The following is a 23505-nucleotide window of genomic DNA, read 5'->3' on the forward strand; positions in this document are numbered from 1 at the left end:
GTAGTACATGAAATAATGTGAAAACAATTTTTTTAAAATGATAATTTAGAGAAAGAAATTTGTGATCCCGAAACAATTGGACAAATAATCTGTAAAGTTTAATAACATATTAGTAAAACAATAGATTTATTGTAATGCATATAATCTTTGTGTTTACTCCAAAATGGTACGATTCAATTTTGTGATATGTGAGTCTGTGAATGATTTGATAAAATTTTTGCCTTAACGTGAGTTGGTAAGAGACTAATTCATTTTTTTGATTTTTAAATTTGATTAAAATAAATTTTTATATAATTTGATTTTCGATCATTTACGTTAGGGGCGTGCATCAGTCGATTCGATTTTATGTATTATCAATTCGGTTTATCGATTTTTGATTTTTGATTTTTAAATACGCTAAACCAACGATCAAAGCAATAAGATATTTTTTATCGATTTTTGATTTATCGGTTATTGGTCCTTAACGATTCGATTTTCGGTTTAACCAATATGAAAATACTCATAAAATAAATATATGAGTTCATCAATAATTTGACATGATAGAACAATAATATAACTTTACATAATGCTCAATAAATAGAAATAATAATAACTAATATGAAAAGAACTATATAAGTGCAACACAAATAAAAAAAATTAAGACAATAATGTGAATTAAAGGCTAAGGAACAAAGGTTATCAATAAGCAACTGGTATTAATATTTAACATTTATGTAGGGATACAATAGTAAATTATTACACTCTTAATGAAATATCAATTTATTCAATAACTTAATATTAAAAAATCAAAACCGAACCGATAACTTATTCGATTTTGTACACTCTTAATTTATGCACACCCCGAATTGGGTTGATCCGAACGCATGACCCGATTTGAAACGTGACCCATCCGCCCCGAATCCGACGAACATTCCTCACTCGCCCTTTCAGAAGACTTTTCCTTTTACTTTTGCCGCTCTCAAGCTTTTTACACTACAAACCGAACGCCACCGGAAAATCCTCTGTAAATCGCTCAGAAATTGAGAGGATTTAGTTGAGGTATCGGAAAATCATCGATCAAATGGCTCGCCAAGCGACCAAACTGATCGTAAATCTGTCAACAAAGCTGAGTTCTAGCAATCCAACACTATCTGCTCAGTACAGATTCTTTGGATCGGCACCGCCGCCGCCGGCTGTGTTCGTTGATAAGAATACACGTGTCCTATGTCAAGGTATTACGGGAAAGAACGGCACGTTCCATACCGAGCAGGCCATTGAATATGGTACCAAAATGGTAAGTGATACTTTTTTTCTGGGGAATAGAGGTGGATCCAAAATTTTAGATCAGTGGATGCATAGTTCAATACATCACTATTTAATATAATTATTGTTTATGTTTTGTTTTTTGAAAAAAATCAATTAGTATATATTTATAGTTGAGCTGAAGGGAGCCTTGGTGCAATGGAAAAGTTGTTGCTGTGTGATTTATATGTTATGAGTTCTAGAGGTGGAATAACTACTGACACATGGAAAGAAATCACCTAGTGTTTTTGTCTTTGCTGAGATATGAATATTAGTTCTCAAACTACTTCATTGACCATTAGGCCACACCTTTGGATGCTAGGCTAGGCTGTATCTTTCTTGGGACCTTATATGAATGTGGGATACTTTGTTAGATGTTCTTTAACGATGTGTATAGTAGTGCTTTCTTTATTTGGAAATGATTTTTCATGTGCTTTGCTTCTTTTATAGTTACTGCATATGTTGGCATAATAGTTCTTTCATTCATACTCATGTCAAAAGTCCTTGTATGATGTGCACCTGATGGTATGTCCTCGTGGTCAATGAGGTGGGTGAAAATCTTGAGAAAATAGGCTTCAATTCTCAGTAGAGGGAGAAAGTGCTGGTAATATTTCCCCATATGTCTATGCATTGGGGGCAAAGCTACCTGGTAAATGGCTGGTGTCAGATAGCAGATACCCGGTGGTATAGTCAAGGTGGGCAAGCTGACCTACACGACACCATTACCTAAAAAGGTTCTTTTCGGATGTTTTGAGCTCCTTGTGTCTTCAAGGTCTTCTCTTTATATTTGTTTTCTGATGTTTCCTTGGAATTGTCACTGCTTAGTAATGTTGTTAAATTATTTAGAGTTTGTTGGTACTTCTTGTAACCATCCGGTTGATTTCATTTGAGTAATTGAGCAAGTATTTGAATTCATTTCTATTGTTGTTTTCCTTCTCTATTCGTATTTTATGAAGAAAATGCTAATTTGTGTATGATATGCTCCTATTGAAAAAAGTCTACTCTTTAATGAAACTGATTTGGAAAGTTTTGTTCTTGTTTTCGTTATGTATTTGCTCTTTTTTTCTTCGGGACAATGATAGGCATCTGAAAAGAGATAATTTTTGTTTCTTATTTTGACTTTCATGTGGTTAAATAGGTTGGTGGAGTGACACCCAAGAAGGGTGGAACAGAACACTTGGGTCTTCCTGTCTTCAACACTGTTGCAGAGGCAAAAGCAGAGACGAAAGCTAATGCTTCGGTGATCTATGTACCTCCTCCTTTTGCTGCTTCTGCTATTATGGAGGGATTGGAGGCTGAATTGGACTTAATTGTTTGCATTACAGAGGGAATTCCTCAGCATGATATGGTAAGATGCAAATCTCATCTATTTGAATTTTCTCGTTTTCCCCTCATTATAGGTTAGAAAATTGTACACCGCTCCTTCGATTTCTTACCCAAACAAACTAAGACACCTAAATGAGATAGAAGGGGTAATATATTTCTTTAGTTATAGAAGTTCAAAACGGTTGTTGAAACAAAATAAATTGTGGACATTTTGATTAGAAATGGTTAAGGCATCTTCTCACTTTTGATCCTTCTCCCTTTAGGAAGAGGGATTTCTTAGTGAATTATATTTTCAGTGAGTTTTTGAAAAAGAATCTCCTGGATGAAAGTTGTTCTATTGGTCTGTGAAGTAACTTTTCAATCACTCCCCCCGAAAAAGAAAAAAATATATTGGGAGAAAGATTCAAGCATGAAGTGGAAGAAAAGACTCACACATATGTAAACTGTAACTCTGTAAGTAGTTGAGCAAAATCTTTTCTGATGACTAAATGTGTCAATGACCAGCACAGAAGTGTTCATCTATTAAATGTGGGAAGGGGTGAAGAATTAGAAACTAGACAACTGCAGCAACTTTAAAGATCAACAATAAAATTATCAATAAAAACTGCAAATCAGATTATTTTTTTGGTATGATGGATGTGTTAAAATGAGCAAATGGGCTGAAATCTACGGTCAAAAGAGTGTCAAAATGATAAAAAACTTCTGAAGTTAACATTTTCATTCTCCTCCTTTCATTTATTTGTTAGGCTAATAGTCATTTTTCTTGTGTATTCTATGTGTCAAACATTTGTGCCATTCTTGTTATTTATTGATTATCATAGTCAAGAAGAATATTTTTCTTCATTGTGCAGAAAATGAAACGGTGTAAGGGGTTAGAGACCTTTAAGTTTCCCCTAAGAAATTCTAAAAGAATGTTTTGGCCAGATTTTATAACATTTATTTTAGCCTTAGAATGTCCATTTAAGAGTTAAAAAGAAATGTATTGGCCATAAGATATTTGTAATATTTGTGTTATGCTATCTAAGTGTAAACCCTGTCAGTTGCTGCTTTTGTTGCATTGAATGTTTTGACAATTTGGAAACAACCATCTGAGCTTTGGATGAGTAATTTGAGGAGTGTAATCTGATAATTTAAGTTTCAATCATTAAATCTTTGAGATTCTGAACCTTAGTCATGACCTACATTTCTTTTTTATCTTTCATATTATCCTTTTCGAAATGGATCTTCCATATTATGCTTACATAGTTACATTAGTCTTTCAGCTATTATTCAACAATCTTGTTTTGAATCCACAATATTGAGATCTTGTAGCTTGGAAAGTCAATTCCAAGGTAATGAATGTATCAAGATGGAATTGACAACTGGATAGGACAAGGTTTCTCAAGAACTGAATGTATTAGACTATTTCTTCATTGTATCACATTCCTGGTAGTTTGTGTAATTGTAAACTTGGGACCTAAATGGATGAGTATATACTTGAATGTGGCGCTAGCACTATTATATGCATTGAAACTCTAGTTTCGAGCTGCTTGATCCAACAAGAAGATACGGAATAGAGGGAAAACTATGATAAGCTTATGCTGATTGCAAGTCATCATCCCCTAGATGAGTTTATTTTGGGGGTTATTATAAATTGTTTCTGGTTTTTCTTGGGGCTTCTTTACTTTGTTTTTGGGTTGATTGAATAATTATTACAATTGGGATAAGCTTGTTAGGTGAGCTAGCACCTTTCTCTTTTCACTCTGTTATTCTCTCACTAGTTTGTTTCCTTTCTTTGGTTTTTCTCCATGTTATTATAGGTTCGTGTAAAAGCTGCTCTTAAGAAGCAATCGAGAACTCGGCTGATTGGTCCGAATTGTCCAGGTATTATAAAACCAGGAGAGTGCAAAATTGGTATTATGCCTGGATACATTCACAAACCAGGACGTATCGGAATTGTTTCTCGATCTGGCACACTGACATATGAAGCGGTAAGATTTTTCCTCTGGAAAAATGTGGTCTATAAAAACTTGTTCAAATTTAACATATTTTGTGCACCCCTCTTACTCATGATGAGCCACTAAAGTTTTGGACGCTTAGAAGATTCTCTTGAATACGTCCTGGGGAAAAAAGGATTCCAAATCATATTTCCTTTTTTCAAAACCCTACTTGTTCATTGTAACACCACATTTGTAGACCTTTTTTATTTTTTTACTTGATGTATATTTATGGGTTCGGAAACAGCCGCCCTACCTTTCAAGGTGGGGGTTAGGTCTGCGTACACTTTACCCTCCCCAGACCCCACATTATGGGATTATACTGGGTTTGTTGTTGTTGTTGTTGTATGTATATTTATGGCTTTCGAGCCGAGGGTCTTTCGGAAACCTCTCTACCTTCATAAGATAGGGGTAAGGCTATGTACACACCACCCTCTCGAGAGCCCACTTGTGGGAGTACATTGGGTATGTTGTTGTTGCATTTCTATGGCTTTCCCCTTTGGCAACATTGGTACTAGAAGTTTATCTTTCAAAATGCTAACAGGCTTGCTATATCTAGGAAGGAAATCAGTCTGTGAAATATAATTACTGAGTCAATTATGCTGTTGTAATGTGTTAGCCATACTCAGGTTAATTTGTTACTTTTCTATGTTTTTTCCACTGATGAGTTTTGAAGTTCTCATCATTGAATTATGAATGTGTATAGGCCCCCCTGACACCATGAATGTTGGGAAGATATGGAAGTCAAAAAGTTTTTTTCTTGAATCTGGTTCCTGTGTCTGATATAACTTAGATTTTTTCTCTTAGAAAATGACACTGGGAATGATCAGATCTGAATCCTGAGGAATACTATCTACTTTATATATGGTCTTTGATGTTAATATTTGCTATACACTAAAGTTCTGTTGTGAGTTTTTTCTTTTGTTTTTTCTGATTTGTTCTTTTATTGTTCTGTGATTTCTAGGTTTTCCAAACAACTGCTGTTGGCCTTGGGCAATCAACCTGTGTTGGGATTGGTGGTGATCCTTTCAATGGTACAAACTTTGTTGATTGCTTAGAGAAATTTATTGCTGATCCACAAACGGAAGGTAAATCTTACTGAAGGATTAATTTAGCTAACTGTGTAGAACATGAATACAATGGCTTTCTTCTTGTTGTAAACTTGTCTTGATAGACGACAATAAGATAATAATCTATTTAAGAATTATCAGATGCTAAGTTTCTTAAAATTTGTTACTACCAGAGTGCAATTGTGTAGTAAACAGCACGATTTTGTAGGAGAAAATTTTCTAAAGGGTTTCTATCAATGGAGATGGACCTGCCAAGCCACCAAAAAATGGGAAGAACACAAATTTCTTACCATTTACCTTGGTGACCTTCCACCAAGTGTCCAACCGAGGGAAAGAACTGTTTTTAGTTTTTTATCAGATTCACCGCCTCCAGAAATGGATACTTCCTTTTGTCAATATCGTTGTTGGACCTTTAGACCTTTTGCTTACTTTACTCTCTACTCTATACTGAAATTTTGTTCGTTTTGCCAATATTTCTGCTTTTCCCAGACTTTTATGTTGCCTTTAATCTATATATTCCATTTATACAGAATTGAGATTGAGGTGATAACAGAAGTTAGAAGATCTAGTACTATCTTGAAGGAAGATTAAGAACATCCTATCTAATTACACGTGCTTGTTGTATGCCAGGTATTGTTCTTATTGGTGAGATTGGTGGCACAGCAGAAGAAGATGCAGCAGCCCTCATAAAGGTTAGTGATGATTTAAATATGTATGTCAGAGTAAAGTATTCCAATGTCTGGATTCAACTGTTGTATAAGAGGGCTCATTTAGTTCTTTTGTGGTGATGTGAATTTCTCTCCATCTTGGTTTGGAAAATTGTTTCTGATAGAGTCCAAGCCGTATTTTTGAGTGCCATACAGTCAAGAGTAACAGTTATCTTATTGGTAAATATTATAATTTCTTAAATATGGCACTATAAAATTTAGATGAGTCACATTTTGCTATTGGGTAATAAGGACCTATATCAGTCAGGGAATGCGATATTGGGGTTATATTTTGTCTCTACTAAAGTTTATTCTTACTTGACTAAAGTTTGTTCTTACTTGTTGGAATAATTACTAGTGATGGTGTATTTGTCAAAATTCCAGAATTGGTCAGATTTAGGCAGTATATTTATTTTAGGTTTTTGATTTTTTTATTTCATGACCACTTAATTCTAGTAGAATAGGAGTGCATTATATTTGTTTTTTTCTTTTTTGACAAGTTATTCAATCTTTGTTTTATTTCAAAAGCGAAAGAGTCTTTTGAACAAACAAGATCTGTTGTTATCCATGTCGAGGCTGTACTCCATCTGGTAAAATTCAGTGTTGTAAGAAACTGGATGAGATGGTACTTGTTCCAATAGGTACGAAATTCTTTCTGTCAGGTATGTTATAGACCGTTGTCAAGGTAAAAGTAGTACAAAAACTGTACCTCTATCATTCTACTTGATCTCTTGCTTTAGTCCCACAACTGCATGAAAGATTTGACACCTTCCCATGTCCCAAAAATTCACATCTATTATCTTTTCAGCTGTCACTTTTTTCCCAAAAATATGTCCCCTAGTTTTAGGTTTCCCTTCACAACTTGGTAAAACTTACCAGTGAGCTCATTTCTCTCTTGACTCAAGATTGTTGTCCCACTTCTGTTTGGAATGCCAATTTCTCTGTCTTTTTCTTATTGTACTTCTTATATACCCCACTTGGATCTTGAAACTTCCCCTTGAAAGGGCCAAAAGTACCTCGAGGCGGAAATCTAATTCTACGCCTTTTATTTTTTTGACTTCAACCTGTGAAAAAGAGGACATTCTTAAGACCAGATGTATTTGTGCTTTCTTTGACTGGCTCTTTTGTTGAATCTTGTTTTGTGGTTCATCACTTTGACTTTTATTCCACGTATAAGCAGTGTTTCAGCTATCCTTCACGTCCTTAATTTGCCCTAGATTGTCTAACAGAAATCAAACCAATAATTTTAAGCTTTTGATCCTGCATCTGCGAGCACTGCTCTATGATTCCTATATGAGAATTTCAAGAAAGTTAATGTTGCGCCCCCCGGAACAGTTGGACAAGATGCTCTTTTAGCTTCTTGTATTTTTGCGTGGATACCCAGAACTTTGGCAGATTATCATGTCAGAATTTCTAAACATCCAGTTCCTTGTCACGTCTCTGAGGTTGATAGCATTTTAAATTGTGCTGAGTAATGTTTAGTTTACACTTTTGTTTATGTATTTTGCTCCTGGAACAGGAAAGTGGAACTCAAAAGCCTGTTGTTGCTTTTATTGCTGGATTGACTGCTCCACCTGGACGGCGAATGGGTCATGCGGGAGGTACTTTCTTGTTCATTAAATATTTCAACTTGTGATCCCATTTCAGTCCACCCCCCTCTCCACCCGGGCGGACCAAAAGATCTGGAATTGATTAAATCTACTTTGTTGTTAATTAAATATTTCTAGTTTATGTTGTTCTACATACCCTTAAAAGAATCTCCCCTCCATATTTTTTCGTCATTTAAAATGTTGATCAGAAGTTTCATGCTAGAATTTCTCATATCTATAGTTGGTGAAATTCATATAATGGGATATCTATGTGAAATAATGAACTGTGCAATTGCAATACCTCGCTTCGTTCTCTTTTCCTCGTCCCATTCCCGTTGGTCTTTTTCCTATCTTTTCTTGAAAATTACCAGGAACGTGCATGATCACTCTTCTACTGTGTTGCTTTGCTGCATTAGCATGACGATGATTGAATATTGCATGACCTATAAACAGATGCTTCAGTTTACCTGCTGTCATGCCTAGAGAAATAGTTTAATCCTGAATTTTGGGAATTGCAGCTATTGTATCAGGAGGAAAGGGAACAGCCCAAGACAAAATCAAGGCACTAAAAGAAGCTGGGGTTACAGTATGTGAATCTCCCGCGAAAATTGGAGTCGCAATGCTCGACGTTTTCAAACAAAGGGGTCTCGTGTAAGCCTGTGGCGCAACATCTTCATTTGGAAATTGTTTTTGCTTGTTTTTTTTTGCTGGCATGCGCAAAATTATGCCTCGTTATCCCACCATAACCCATTTTTGGCAGATAATAACAAAGAAAATTTGATGGATATGAAACATTATCCAATAACCATCAAGATACTGTGATGGTTTATTGTTATTTAGGTCTGAATTTTCCTGTTATGACAAGATGAGCATGCTTTTGGACCAGAGCAAATTCATAATACAAGACTTGTTATCCCTTCCTCTGATTGACTAGCTGTTTACTAGTGTATAGTAAATTTTATGTAAACCAAATGGCGAAAGACAGTTGTACACCAGCCCTACTTCTTCAAGAAGGCTTTACTCGGACAATGCTCTGCACACGAAAGTGTGTAGTTTCGCCCTCTTTTTCAAGGACAATAACAACATAGTATAATTTCATAGCTGGAGTTTTGGAAGGATAAAATATATACATATCTTATTTCTATCTTATGGAGATATGGACTTTCAAAAGACATTTGACTTGGGTAAAACAAATCAAAGCAAAGCAATATGGAAAAAATGGAAATATAGAAGTTAAAGAGGATATAACAAATAAGAAACAAAGTATGAAAGGGATCAAAAATATCATTAAATTAGGTAAAATTAAATAAAAATTTCTTTTTTTCGTTAATAGTTTTGTCTACAAAATATTTGTATCGTTAGTGACGAACATAGATTAATTATATTTACTTTTAAATTAGACATCAATTTCATCCAAAACAATGTACAATTCAAATCAACAACAATATCTGAGAAAAATAATGTGTACCTAGATTTAAACTATCAAGTGTGCGAACTATATAAATTATGATCAATTATTTATTAAAAAGCATCTCAATTATGATTGTTCACATTTTCTGTCCAAACAATGATAAACATTACTCGCACGATACTTAAATGTGTCTTTTGACAATTAACCAGAAGGTAGTGGAAACTACAAAGTGGATAACTCACTTCCTTGTTTAGAGCACCAAAATTCATCACAATTCTCTACAATGGCTTCCTCATCATCGTACCAGAAATATGAGACCCGAAAACGAGATCCGGATCCGAAATCTGCTGTTCTATTGGTGATTGACATGCAAAACTACTTCTACTCCATGGGCAAGCCAATTCTACCTGCAATTAAGACGACAATCGACCTATGCCGGCGGAATTCCGTACCGGTGATATTCACGCGCCACCGTCATAAGTCACCGGAGGATTACGGAATGATTTACGAGTGGTGGAACGGTGATATTATCAGAGATGGAACTGTTGAAGCTGAACTTATACCGGAGTTGGATCTGAGAGACGGTGATTTGGTGGTGGAAAAACACACTTACAGTGCCTTCAGAGGTACTTTTTTTTTTTAACAAATTTTGTTTTTATTGAATCATTTTTTATATTTATTTTAATTTCATTTCCTTTGGATTCCTTTTTCTGATTGCTCTGTAGTTCTTTTTTTGTTCAACTTTCAACTTTTTGGTGAAATTTTGGCTCTTTTAGAGAGAGTTACTGGTCAAATACTCATGAATTTCATACCTCAACTATTTATTCTTTCATTTAGAGTTAATGGGCAAAACACACATGAAAATTTCCTATTTTTCAAGTTTTATAGCTGAACTATAAGTGTGCGAGTTTGCTACTTACTATTACTAAATGTTTATTGAGATACACCTTCAACTATAAGGGGGTGTTTGGTAGGTTTGTATAAGAGTGAATGGTCAAAAACACACATGAAGGTATTGTATGTAGTGTGTGGTTTGACGTATTAAAAATAACATGCATGACATAATTTTTAAAAGGAATTATATATTTTTCAAAAATATCCTCCACAAATATGGTGGAGAGAATGTGAAAAACGTGTTCAGGGGTAATTGTATGTTTAATCGTGTTAATGCATGTATTAAAACTTCTTGTATTGCTAATACTATGTATTAGTTACATAAGTTGAAAAAGTGTACCAAATAAAGTATTAGTAGCACGCAAAACTAATGCATGCATTATTTTTTCTAATGCATCTTATCAAGTGCCCCTAAGTTGTTCCATTTTTCTGCTTGAAATATCATCATTCTTTATGTAGGATAAAGAAACAACTACTAGTTAAGGTGTGTTTCGATAAATATTTGGTGATAATTCATGTACGAAAAATGAACACATGATAGTTCAACAAGGAAATTCAAAATATTGGGATATTTTGACCCTTCACTCTTCCATTTAGCTACTAAACCTTCTATCATAGTAAAACACACCTAGGTGATTAGTTGGCTTACATGCGCCTGTTGTTGAGTGAGAATAATATTTGGCCTTGTTGAGTGAGAATAATATTTGGCCATCTCATCATTTGGATATCTTTTAATACAAAGAGAGTGATTGTTGAGATAGGTAAAGAGAATAACGAGCAATTTTAATGTACGAAAAAAAATGATAGTTTATGTGTGATTTTGATCATTAACTCTTTTAGCAAATGATTTATGGACCTTATAAATTACCTTCTAAGAATTCGTTTTTGAGTAAACCGAAAATAGGTCTCAGTTTAATATTTTGTGAGTTATTGTACATGTTAGATTACAATCTAATGTTTTGTATGTAAAGGTATTCTATATGAGCAAACATTAGACTTGAATCTAACCTTGTCTGAAAAGGTAATCTTTTACGGACTATATTTGCGTACCATTCCAAACATTTACTATTTACAAACATTTGCAGATACAAACTTAGAGGAGAAACTGTTGGAGATGGGGATAAAGGAGGTAATAGTGACTGGAGTAATGACCAATCTGTGTTGTGAGACCACAGCCAGAGAGGCATTTGTTAGAGGGTTCAGAGTCTTCTTTTCCACAGATGCTACTGCAACTTCCTCAGCAGAATTGCATGATGCTACATTGAAGAACTTAGCTTATGGTTTCACTTATTTGGTTGATTGCAAAAGGATTCAAGCTGCTTTCTCAATTCCCTGAGCACTAAAGAGTGAAGGTACAACAATCTATTTTGCTCGAATTCTTCAAAAAATCTCGATAAGTGTGTGTTGGATCCTGAGCACTGAGGAATCGGGTACAACAATCTATGTTGCTCGAACTCTTCAAAAACTGTCGATAGGTGCATGTTTGATTCTGAGCACTTAGGAGTCGGGTACAATAATGTATGTTGCTCGAACTGTTCAAAAATGTCGAATAAGTGAGTGTTGGATCCTGACGGGTACAACAACCTATGTTGTTCAGACTCTTCAAAAATGTTCATAGGTGTGTGCTGGAACCCGAGTACTCAGGAGTCGGGTACAACAACCTACGTTGATCAGACTCTTCAAAAATGTTGAAAATGTTGATAGGTCCATGTTGGATCCTGAACACTCGGAGTCAAGTGCAATAACCTATGTTGTTCAGACTATTCAAAATTGTCGATAGATGCGTGTTGGATCCTCTAAAAGTCGTGCATTTTTTGAGGATTCGACACACGGTTGCAATAATATTTTTGGACAGTCCGAGCAACATAGATTATAGCTTTGACAATATATTAGTCATTTTGTTTCAACTTATGTGATGCACTTTGATTGGGTACGGAATTTTTTGAAAAGAAATCATTTGAAACATGTGGTCTAAGTCTGTTTAGACGTTAGTCTTTTCTTTTTTTCCAAAAAATATTTCAAAACATTATATTATTTTTGGTTAGTTTCCGTAGAGTTTTTCAAATTTGAAACTAGTTTTTGTCATTAAGAGCAAAAGGAAATCTCTAAAGTTAAATGGTTTTCTAAAAAGCCGTTTGGATGGGCTTAAAAAAGTAACTTTTATGTATGAAGTGCTTTTAGAACTTTGAAGTGCTGAAAGTTATTTTTATAAATAAGCAGTTGAGTGTTTGGATAAAAGTGTTTAAATGAGGAAAATGATGTGAATTTTAGGGTTAAAAGAATAAAAAGGGTAGTTTGGAAATTTAGTTAAAATATAAGGGATATAAAAGTAATTTCTATGGTAAAAGAAATGACTTTAAGCACTTAGAAAAAAAAAAGTTAGGAATCCTAACTTTTTTTTTTTGACTGACTTTAAGAACTTTATGGCTTAAAGTTAGCATTAGACAAACACGTTCAAAAGCTAAAAAGTGACTTTAAGTTGGTCAAAGACCAACTTAAAGCCCATCCAAACGGGCTTTAAGTATATAAAGGTATCATTGTTTCTTGGAACATGAAAGTGAATCTCATAAATTGGGACAAAGAGAGCCCGAGTTAGGACAACTTCGACACACAAATTGTATATTTTGTGAAGTTGCCATAAAAAAAAACATGAATATCCATAGTGATTAGTTCACGCCATTGCTTTGAGCCTTGTCATGGAAAGTGAATAAATTAGTGATGAATTTTTTGTCGTAGCAAATATTTTCGTGGTTAAATATAACCTTTGTTGTAGCGTATTATAATATTCATGATGAGATTTCATGTTGTATGCAATTTACAGGTAATATTGTAACAGACGAAATTAGCGAGGAAGGAATTATGGAGAAGTAATTTAGCGAGTAAATATTTTAGAAGATAGATAAAATAAATACATGACAAGTTTTACCTTCTCATGTCAAAGGTGAAATTATCTGCAGAGTGTTTACAGTAAAATAATGTAATTTACCTTGAAATATGTGGTTTATGGTAGGTAAATCTCATATATATATATATATATATATATATATATATATATATATATATATATATAGGTTACGTATTATTTCCTCACTTTTAACACTTGGCATTGGTTAACTGCTATATAAATATATGAAAGGTCTTTATTGGTCATATTAAATTTTAGAAAAGTTGAATTTTATACACTAAATGAAGGGTGTTATTTGCATTCAATGGAGCCCACAACTTTCTGCATTAGCATCACATTGTCCCTGAGATGCATATATGGCACAACATTAAGCAGTTGGAACCTATTAAACTATAAAAGGAGTTTGAGAGATAGAGATAGGTCGAAGAAAAACGGAAGGAGGTGGTTAGATAGGATATGATGTAATTTTAGTTTATTGAACACATGATTCTAGAATGGAAGGTGTGGAAGGCGGGGATTAGGCTAGAATGTTAGTACATGTCGCACTTTTTGGGGGGCTAGCCTCCTCTTTCGCTTCTCTTTATTAGTAGTACTATTTAGTAATCCCGTAGTTTTTTTTTTTCAATGTGTATTTCTGTTTGTCATTTCATTTGCCTTTATCTTGTTATTTTTCTCTTATATTTTTGTGTTATCATGATTTGAATTCTTCTCTTTGCTTTTAAGCCGGTGGTCTATCGAAAACAATCTTTCTTACTCCATAAAAACATATTGTCAAAGACCATAAATCAGGTTTCACGAGCTAGTAATTAAATTAGAAAGAAATTGGTCCGTATGAACAGCCGATAAAATTGAAACGATACAGACTAACACAATATAAGCAAGAACTCGAAGAATGATTTTCATATCCCGTTCTTACAAAAGGCTAGCAACTTCTTATCAGCTTCGAATTTAGCCATGTCATCGGCTTCGAGATTCACCCAAGCTTCCACCCCATCACCTAATTTTGTATCCATAAATCCAATAATATTCTTCGTAGCGAGCCGAGCCGAGCCGACCCAAATCGGCTTGCCCCACCCAAAATCAGCTTCATAAAGGGGAAATTTACACAAACTTGTAAAAGAAAGTAATGCCATGTGCCCTTTTCTTTTATCATTTGCTCTTTCTTGTAGGAAATTCAAGTGTTGTTGATCATTTTTCCTGAGTTGTGACACAAAATTATTATTAATTTCTTGTATAGATTCTCTCATTTGATTCATAAACTCAAAAACTTCGTCTTCACTACCTTTATCGAAAAATGGGACCACAAATGCGGACCGCATAATGTTCCCGAATAAAGATTCGGGAAGGGGTGGATCAGTTCGTCCCCGCAAATTGACCGAATGCGTCACCGCATAAATCTTGTTCGGGTCCCTTTCGGAATGAACGGTCGCCATGAAACGGCTCCACAAAAATGCCGATAAAGCTAGAATTCTTGAAGGGCGTAGCCCAATTCTCTCGAATACACTACCTTTCATCCTTTGATCGGCGTACTCATCTCTGAGAGCTGATATATCGGAGTTAGAAAACACAAACCTTTTGGTCAAGATGTTTTCTCTCTGAATTTCCAAGCACACGTCCCTAACCAGGGATGCGTCCTTAGGTGGAAAAAGTGTTGCAGAGTCAAAAAAGGGGGATAAATGACACTGGCGACATGCAATGGCTGCCCAAGTGTTGATAAACATGAAACATGACGCAGCGTCAGCTAGCTTATGAGAAATGCCTATGCCAATAGCCATTCCTCCACATTCGAAAAAATTCACTTGTACTACTAATCCAACATCTTTCACTTCATCCAATTCATAAGGGATGAATTTGTTGAGTTCATTAGGAATCGGATTGGAAATTATATCGGCGAGGTTACACTTGACTACAACTTCAACGTAGGGAACACCCTCGTCGTTGCAATCCACATAAAGGTTGTCCACGACACGCCCTGCTAGAGGGTAAAATTTGGCTAAGGCCTCGGATAATGATAACTTTATCTTGTCTGAACGCTCTGTGTTGGAAAATAGGTCACTCGCTGGGTAAAAATAAACGAGGGGCATGAAGATGGGCGGAATTATTTGATCAAGATATGAAAGGTTATAATGGCGAAATTCGATCGGAGTAGGAGTACATGGCTTGATTAATATTTCCTTGGAGATTACTTCTATTTCAACCTTCATTTTCTTTTCTTTTTTTTTTTCAAGCAAAAAAATATACCTAATTGATCCAATTGTAGAAAGTTTTTCTATAAGTGACTCATTTATATTAATGGTATTGAGCATTTAAATAGACTAGAGATTTTTTTTTATTTTTTTTTGTGACATTCAGGCAGACGTGAATTAAAAAAAACATGTGAAAGAAGAGACACAGAGAACAATTTCTCTCTAATGTAAAAATATAGGTTTCTTTTGTCTTTGTATTTTTGAACTCAATTATGAATAAATTGAATCTCTCCACTTGGAAGCAAAAGATGGAAAGGCTCCATGAAGTTTTTTTAATCTTTTTTTGTCTATACAACTAAAGAACAAGCATTATGATCTGATCACTGGCCAATAAAACAATTAAATACAAGTTAGAGACCTAAAATTAAAATGGATGACGGCACCTTTGGTCTTGTTCTGATTTTGATCCTCGTGATATTTCATTAACATATTTAACCGTTAATTAATTCACCATACGTGATTTCGATCCATTTACATAGTAAATATAAGGTTATATTAGATTATTTCTAAACATATATTACTTTCAAATATAGAGTAATGATATAAATTTAACATAATGCATGATTAATTAAATGGTTCAATGGTCAATAATTTGTCAAATGTATGCAATTTCACAAGCAAAATGTTCAATACTGCACATTTCAATTAATTGGAGGTTAATAGCACACAGATAATTCAGGGACAAATTAGTATTTGTCAATATTTCAGGGAATAAAAGGACAGATATTCGAATATTAATTACTTTTACCAAGATAAAGACAAATTATTTTCCTGGTCAATTCTTTGCACATTTTTTGTGTTCTATATTTCATTTCCAGCTGCAGGCTTAGGACGGCAGTATATCATCAGAAGGGAAGAAGAAAGTGGATAAACAACAAACGCAATGTAATCCGACAAGTGAGATCCGAGAAAAACAGTCGTAGGCATAAAGGCTCAATGAGGTAACAACTACATCGAAATTTCGGGAATGTCACATTGAGTTAATTACAACAACAGTTATAAAAATGCCACATTGAGTTAACAACTACAACAGTTATAAACCAACCAGCATCAACAACAAATGTAATCTCATAGGTGGAGTCTAGATCGGTTATAAACTGTAGTAAATATATATTTACCTTTGATCCACTGTTCAAACTCTTTTTTCATAATTGCAGTAGCACAGAAATTGGAAACATGTAAGTGCAGGGGGGGAAGTTCTTATATTACACTTTTACTTCAACAAGTTAAGTGATACATTCATTAAAGAGCTGCATGAAGCTGACAATAAGTTATCAGTGCGATGAAGGTAAAGCGCGCCAGATATTGGCGAGAAGCATAGCGTGATCCCGAGAAGAGGTGGACATCTGTTGAAGTATAACATTCTTCACGGGATCAGCTGCAGCCTCACCAGCGCGAGCAGCAAGTTCCAGATACACCACAGCTTGCATCATCTCTCCATCCTGTTCAATGTGAGCGCGTTTGGTTATGAAACTACTTCAAGCCTATTTACAGAGTTATGAAGCATCAAAAAAGAGCTAAAATTAGCGAAATAAATGAGATATAAAGAACTACAAGTGGAAACAGATTATCTACTTGCGATCCAGCTTATACAGTATCATCTTCAGGCTATTATTGAAGACCGTAAGTTTTGGCTAGAAACTACTAAGGCTTCTACTGTTCATATTTGGAGGGGGAGGCAAACAACTTCACCGACTTCCTATCAAATGCATGTCACAAAACATATAGGAGATTTGATAATCCGGAAAGTCCCAAATAAGTTGGGTCCGCTACATAAATCCTAACTGACGATGTTACTCAATTTAAACTCATCTCAGAACAATATTACATGTTCACGGGCTAGCGAGAAACAAAAAGGAATGAGATCAGGGGGAGAAGAGAGGAGGGGCTTCTTTTTCTGTATGAAACATTTGGCACCATATAATTATGTGCTTCTTTAGACTATTTTATGAGGAAATTGAACTAGAAAAGGAGTGGAGAAGCATTTAGGCACTACTTACAGAATACAGACTCAGCCCATGCTCGAACTGGGCTTTGCTATGACCTCGATCAGCTGCTCTCTTCATCCATTTTTTGGCTAATTTATGAGACTGCATTAAACCTTCTCCAACCGAGTAGCATAATGCAGTGTTATACATAGCACGAACATATCCACCTTCTGCTGCTCTCATGTACCACTTTGCCTATGCAATTAAGAGGAAACCTTTAGTATAGTTCTCATTAGACCTATTTCTGCAATTTAAACAGACAGTTGAAACTAACAATAGTTTAAGCACCATTAAAGTTCCCAAGACCTATATCCGTGATTTAAACAGAGAGTGAATACTAGCAAGATATTATGCGTCATAACGGTACACTTAAACATTTGCGTTCAAGATCCATGGATCAAAGTTCGAATCTATTTTTTGAAAGGAATTTAACTTTTTTGAAATGTATCAATTCAACTGAAGACGGAGCAGCAGACATATGTCCTAACTCCTATTGCATATCCACAACAAGACTGACACATCATTCAGATGTGCAGTACTCCCTCTGTGTATGTCTAGTTTTGACTTGGCACGAAGTTTAAGAAAGTAAAGAAGACTTTTGAATCTTGTGGTCTTAAATTAAAGATATGTAACCAAAATACCCTTTAGTCTTGTGAAATTAAACATGCCATGTGGAAAGTTAGAATTAAAGAGTTACCAAAAAAGGAAAGAGACATTCTTTTTGAAACATACTAAAAAGGAAAATAAGACAAACAAATTGGAATTAAGGGAGTATCCGTTATGTTTTCAGCACAAGTACCTCATCCAGTCCCTACCATGAGCATTGTCCCTCATAGTTCTTTGTTAGTGGGACAGTCCAGTTGCCAGAAATAAAATCTACCCGAGAACTTGTTTCCGCTTCCTTTTTTCTAGTTGAATAATTTATTGACCATAACAACAACAACAACAACAACCCAGTGAAATCCCACAACATGGGGTCTGGGGAGGGTAGAATGTACGCAGACCTTACTCCTACCAAGGTAGGACGGCTGTTTTCTGGAGACCCTCGGCTCAGTAAAAGCATAAATGCATAAAAAAATGTTAGATAAGAATAGAAAATTAAAAGCTTTATGAGAAAAACAACAAACAAATAACGAATAGATGACAAATAAATACAAATAAATAAAGACTAATAACAAATAACGATTAAATAAATAATGAAAGCGTCACAGGTAAAATTGAGTAATCAAAGCATAGAAAGTAATAAATAATAACAGAAATAACATAAATCAGAAGTCAAAGCGCAAGAGATCGTAATGCACTACTACACCTATGAATAGAGAAGAATAACAAGACTATGAACTAGCCTTCTATCCTAATGGGGGTCCTCCACACCCTCCTATCTAAGGTCATGTCCTCCGTAAGCTGTAACTGCGTCATGTCCTGTCTAATCACCTCTCTCCAATACTTCTTCGGCCTACCCCTACCTCTTCTGTAACCATCCATGGCCAGCCTCTCACACCTCCGCACTGGGGCATCTGTGTCTCTCCTCTTCACATGTCCATACCATCTCAGTCGTATTTCCCGCATCTTGTCTTCCACCGAGGCCACTCCTACCTTGTCCCGAATAGCCTCATTTCTAATCCTGTCGCTCCTGGTGTGCCCACACATCCATCTCAGCATTCTCATCTCAGCAACTTTCATCTTTTGAATGTGAGAAGTCTTAACTGGCCAACACTCCGCCCCATACAGCATAGCCGGTCTAACCACCACTTTGTAGAACTTGCCCTTAAGTTTTGGTGGCACATTCTTGTCACATAGCACTCCGGAAGCGAGCCTCCATTTCATCCACCCTACCCCAATACGATGTGTGACATCATCGTCAATCTCCCCGCTGCCTTGCATGATAGACCCAAGATACTTGCAACTACTTCTCTTTTGGATGACCTGAGCACCAAGCCTAACTTCAACATCAACCTCTTGAGGTGTCTCACTGAACTTGCACTCTAAGTACTCTGTCTTTGTCCTACTCAACTTAAACCCTTTAGACTCCAAGGTATGTCTCCAATCCTCCAGCTTAGCGTTAACTCCGTGGCGAGTCTCATCGATCAGGACTATGTCATCCGCGAAGAGCATACACCATGGCACCGCACCTTGAATTTGTCGCGTCAATCCATCTATCACCAAGGCAAATAAAAAAGGACTAAGAGCTGATCCTTGATGCAACCCCATCACCACTGGGAAGTGTTCTGAGTCCCCTCCTACTGTCCTTACCCTGGTTTTGGCTCCCTCGTACATGTCCTTGATCACCCTAATGTATGCCATAGGTACACCTTTAGCCTTCAAACATGTCCATAGTATTTCTCTTGGGACTTTATCATAAGCCTTTTCTAGGTCGATGAATACCATATGCAAGTCCCTCTTCCTCTCCCTATGCTGCTCCACCATACTTTCCGTTTTTTCCCAAGATACTTTTTAAGATAAACAGAACGCTACCATACTCATTACTTATCAGCTTCTATTTTTTCTTTTTTTGGTCGAAATTTTCCTTAATGACTTCTTGAGAAACTAGGTAGGTGAAGAGGAGTTTGTTTAAACAGAAAATCTAAAATAGCCTTCTTCTGAGATAGAAGTTGCAAGATCTCCTATTGCATGCTGTAATTTAAAACTAGCAAGGAGATAACAATTTATAATTGACAAAGAAAACTCCAAACTAGATTCTATTCTTGCTGTGAAAGTTTTTATTACATCAAGTAAATAACTTAAATGAGGTAAACTTTTCATACCGTTTCCTGGAGATTTCTATTCGGACCATGAACTTTATGTAAAGAAAGTGCAAGCTGGTACTGAGCTCGAACATGGCCAGCAGCGGAAGCTTTATAAAGCCATTTAACAGCTTCCTCAGGATCCGGAGGATTCACTACATAAGAGTATAGTGGAGAGATCACAATGAAAATTAAAGGTAAAAGTTGTCAATGCAAATAATCTTAATCCTTTTTTTTTTTGATTTGCACCGGGTGTCCGAGTCTCTTAGAGCCCCGACTAATCCCGGGAGGGGGGGGGGCACAGGCCCTCGGCAAGGATTTTCCCGCAAGTGTCTTAACCTTTTTCGATCAGACACTTCAAACTAAATCTCTACAAAGTGCAAATTAAATGGAAATTTTTTACGGGGTACTCTTAACCACCAAGTTTTGACTTAACATGTAGTATGCCTTTGATAACGTTCACAAGTAATATGTTTATAGGAGCCATGTTAAGAATTGAGATCAATGACTTCACTGGAGCCATTTTGACTTTGTTTGCCACTTTGTTGGAGCCATGTTTACCCTTCTCTTTGTAAACGAAAAATCCCCCAAGGCTAATTGGGCATGGTTCAAAACTTGGTGATGGGCCCACCTCTCTACCCTTCTCTACTAAAAATCCGGCTTTTGTCTGTTGTAGGGTGCGAACCCGTGGTGTGCGCAGTCACGCATTGCATTCTTGCAACTAGACCAAATCCCCGGGGGCAAGCCAAATTTATATTTGACTCTGGAACAGTCCTAAAGATGCAATGCTTTCACATGAATATATCTATTTCTATCAATTTGGTAGGAGCCATGTCAACAATTGCGAGAAAGGCAACAAGGTTCTAGAAAACAATAACAAAAAGAGCACACTATTCAAAACAAGTCAGCTACATCACATTAAAAATAAAAAGGAAGCACAAAAGGAGAGGCCAGTCAGAGTAGGAAGAAGAAAGCAAGGAGCTTAAACTTTTCTAAGCTATCAACCTCACCATTAGTATTAATTCGCGCGATTAAGGTTACTTTCACATATCCAGCGTAGTTTGATAAAAATATTTACTATGCATAACATACAGGCTAGTTAACACACGCACCCTTCTGAACCCCAAAGCCTATATTGCCTCCAACACAGCTAAATACTTGGCCCTGGACTTAATTGAATGAATATGAGTCAGGGCGCATAGATCACAAATCCAGAAAACATGATGTTATCAATATTGCAAAGCTAGTTCTTTCACTTAACTGTAAACAGTCCCAACAATAAACAAACAACATTCATCCAATCCACAGAAACAACTGAACACATAAGGCACGAATAAGATAATGCAACAATCTCAGCACCTAAGGGTGCGCCCTAGGGGTCAAGAAGAACCATGAGGTCTAAAGTTCAATTCTCAGGAAAGGGGCACTATGGGACGATCAGTAAATAATCCCTTAGCTCAAGTCCTCGTAGATCCTAAGGCAACACCCTGTTTCCTTTAAATCCAACAGGACAAGAGTATACACCACCAGTGGACTCTAAAACCAATACCAATGGTTTCACTGGCTAAGAATCATTCCCTCTGTTCACTTTTACTGACTCCCTTTAAGAAATAATAAATTTTGTACGTATGTTGCTATGACACCTATATTAATTGGTATATAGTCTCAAGGACTTGAGAAATGATTTGGGGAATGAGTAGATAAAGTTAAGGGTAAAATAAGAAAAATAATTGTCTTTCTTGATATGCTAAAGTAGATAAGTGACAATAAAAAACTAGTATTTTAAGCATAGTGAACAAGTAAAAGTAAAGTATGTGACTCTTCGGGGTGGCCCAGTAGTTTGGGCTAGAGACTTCCATGTTGGAGGTCTCAAGTTCGAAACCCCTTGCCAGCGAAAGCAAGGGGTTTGCCTTTTGGGTCGAACTCGTCGCACCGGACTTATCTAGTACGGGTTACTTCTCATGTGTGGTTTGCGAGCTATTGCATAGGAGCGGGGTTCTAACCTGTGTGCACACAAAAAGTAACGGATGTGGGTTTCCCTTGTCATCCAAAAAGAAAAAAGGGAGTGTATGTAGCACATAAATCTGTACCGATACATGTGTTAGTATAAGTTAGCAGGGACTTAATCAAAGAGTCGAGGTGCATACAACCTAGCCCGATACATAGTTGATCATGATAGTGTAGTAATTCTATCCCTCCCCTTAGTTTTCTTTTTCCTTCCGCCCCAAATAGCGAAAGGTAGGAATTAATTACTAGTTAATAGAATCTTTGATCATCTCACTTAGTGATGGCAGTTCACCCAAGTTGTGGTGGTTCCGTTTTCGAGTCTGTTTCCAATTTTTCCAACCTTGAATCTAGATTTCCATTAGCTATTGAACGTCAAAGTTTATGTTTTTAAGGAAAACAAAAAAGATAATGCAACAATCTGAATACCTTGCAAGAGAGAAATCCCCAAATTACACTGACCAGCAGGGTCACCAAGTTCAGCAGCTTTTCTATACAAACCAATCCCTTCTTCTCTTTTCCCCATCTCCCAATAAAGTAACCCAGCATCCACCATAGCTAGTGTAGACCCACGAGCAGCTCCTTTAAGAAATGAATCAAGTGCTTTACTCAAATTAGGCTTAACCCCACCTCTTCCATGCTTAAATCTCTTACCCCATCTAAGAAAAACCATAGATTCTCTTAAAGGTCGAAGTGCATCGCACCAAGACTTGCATACTAAAGAAACTGCCCGTAAATTCGACAGTGTAAAAGTAGCAGCAATTCTCAAGATAACATCGTAGGGAAGCTGAGAAAAGTCTTGATTGTAGTAGCAGTACTGATTATTACTACTACTAGACTTGGATGTTGGATGGAGTGTTGGAGTGATCTTTTTGGAGTGATTGAAAAAGGGATTTTCCGATGGACGATTTTCGAGATGGGTTTGTTTTCTGATGAAAGAAAAAGCAGTGAAACGAGCTGTTCCGTCGGAATTGGAGTTGGACGGCGGCCATGTTTTCTGATTCATTCAGGCGGAAGGAAGGAAACCAAGAAAGAGAGAAAAATGGGTATGCATGTATTAAATTTCGGTAGGTATTAATTTAAAAAGGCTTTTGGCCATAATTTTTTTTTTTTTATGAAAGTTAAAAAATAAGGATTCAATTTTTTTAAATTATTTTTTTATGTGAGTTTTTAATAGGTATAATACATAAATATGACACTTAACTTGAATTCAACGGATAACTATGACCTCTAACTTTATTAGTGCACAAGCAATCACTTTAATTATTCAAAACTTAAAAAAAGAGACACATCCGTCCTATATGGCATCTGGCAATTTTGTGTCCCACATGGCATCCTACGTGTATTGTGTCACGTAGGACACA

At 36.0% G+C, this 23505-nt stretch overlaps 4 protein-coding genes across 5 annotated transcripts; 2 read left to right on the top strand and 2 right to left on the bottom strand.

Annotated features, from left to right (window-relative positions):
- Positions 1-852: 852 nt before the first annotated feature.
- Positions 853-8875, top strand: LOC129887925 (succinate--CoA ligase [ADP-forming] subunit alpha-2, mitochondrial-like). The gene is made up of 7 exons (XM_055963172.1): positions 853-1273; positions 2420-2629; positions 4407-4577; positions 5548-5671; positions 6284-6345; positions 7880-7961; positions 8468-8875. Exons 1-7 carry the CDS (start codon positions 1061-1063, stop codon positions 8602-8604), a joined length of 999 nt encoding a protein of 332 aa, XP_055819147.1. The 5' UTR covers positions 853-1060; the 3' UTR covers positions 8605-8875.
- A 598-nt stretch (positions 8876-9473) lies between these two features.
- On the top strand, positions 9474-13263 carry LOC129887926 (nicotinamidase 2-like). The gene is made up of 3 exons (XM_055963173.1): positions 9474-9986; positions 11340-11606; positions 13076-13263. Exons 1-2 carry the CDS (start codon positions 9644-9646, stop codon positions 11588-11590), a joined length of 594 nt encoding a protein of 197 aa, XP_055819148.1. The 5' UTR covers positions 9474-9643; the 3' UTR covers positions 11591-11606; positions 13076-13263.
- Positions 13264-14058: 795 nt separating this feature from the next.
- On the bottom strand, positions 14059-15363 carry LOC129884433 (stemmadenine O-acetyltransferase-like). The gene has a single exon (XM_055958729.1). It carries the CDS (start codon positions 15361-15363, stop codon positions 14059-14061), a length of 1305 nt encoding a protein of 434 aa, XP_055814704.1.
- Positions 15364-16495: 1132 nt separating this feature from the next.
- On the bottom strand, positions 16496-23182 carry LOC129887927 (F-box protein At1g70590-like). Of its 2 annotated transcripts, none has more exons than XM_055963174.1 (4): positions 22571-23182; positions 20159-20292; positions 17406-17588; positions 16496-16847 (listed from the first exon to the last, which is right to left on the bottom strand). In XM_055963174.1, exons 1-4 carry the CDS (start codon positions 23145-23147, stop codon positions 16680-16682), a joined length of 1062 nt encoding a protein of 353 aa, XP_055819149.1. In that variant the 5' UTR covers positions 23148-23182; the 3' UTR covers positions 16496-16679. The 2 variants fall into 2 exon arrangements, with proteins under 2 accessions (XP_055819149.1, XP_055819150.1); XM_055963175.1 differs by having other exon boundaries at positions 16754-16889.
- Positions 23183-23505: the final 323 nt, after the last annotated feature.

This window comes from Solanum dulcamara, chromosome 4 (genome assembly GCF_947179165.1).
Source record: "Solanum dulcamara chromosome 4, daSolDulc1.2, whole genome shotgun sequence".
Classification (NCBI taxonomy): Eukaryota; Viridiplantae; Streptophyta; class Magnoliopsida; order Solanales; family Solanaceae; genus Solanum; species Solanum dulcamara.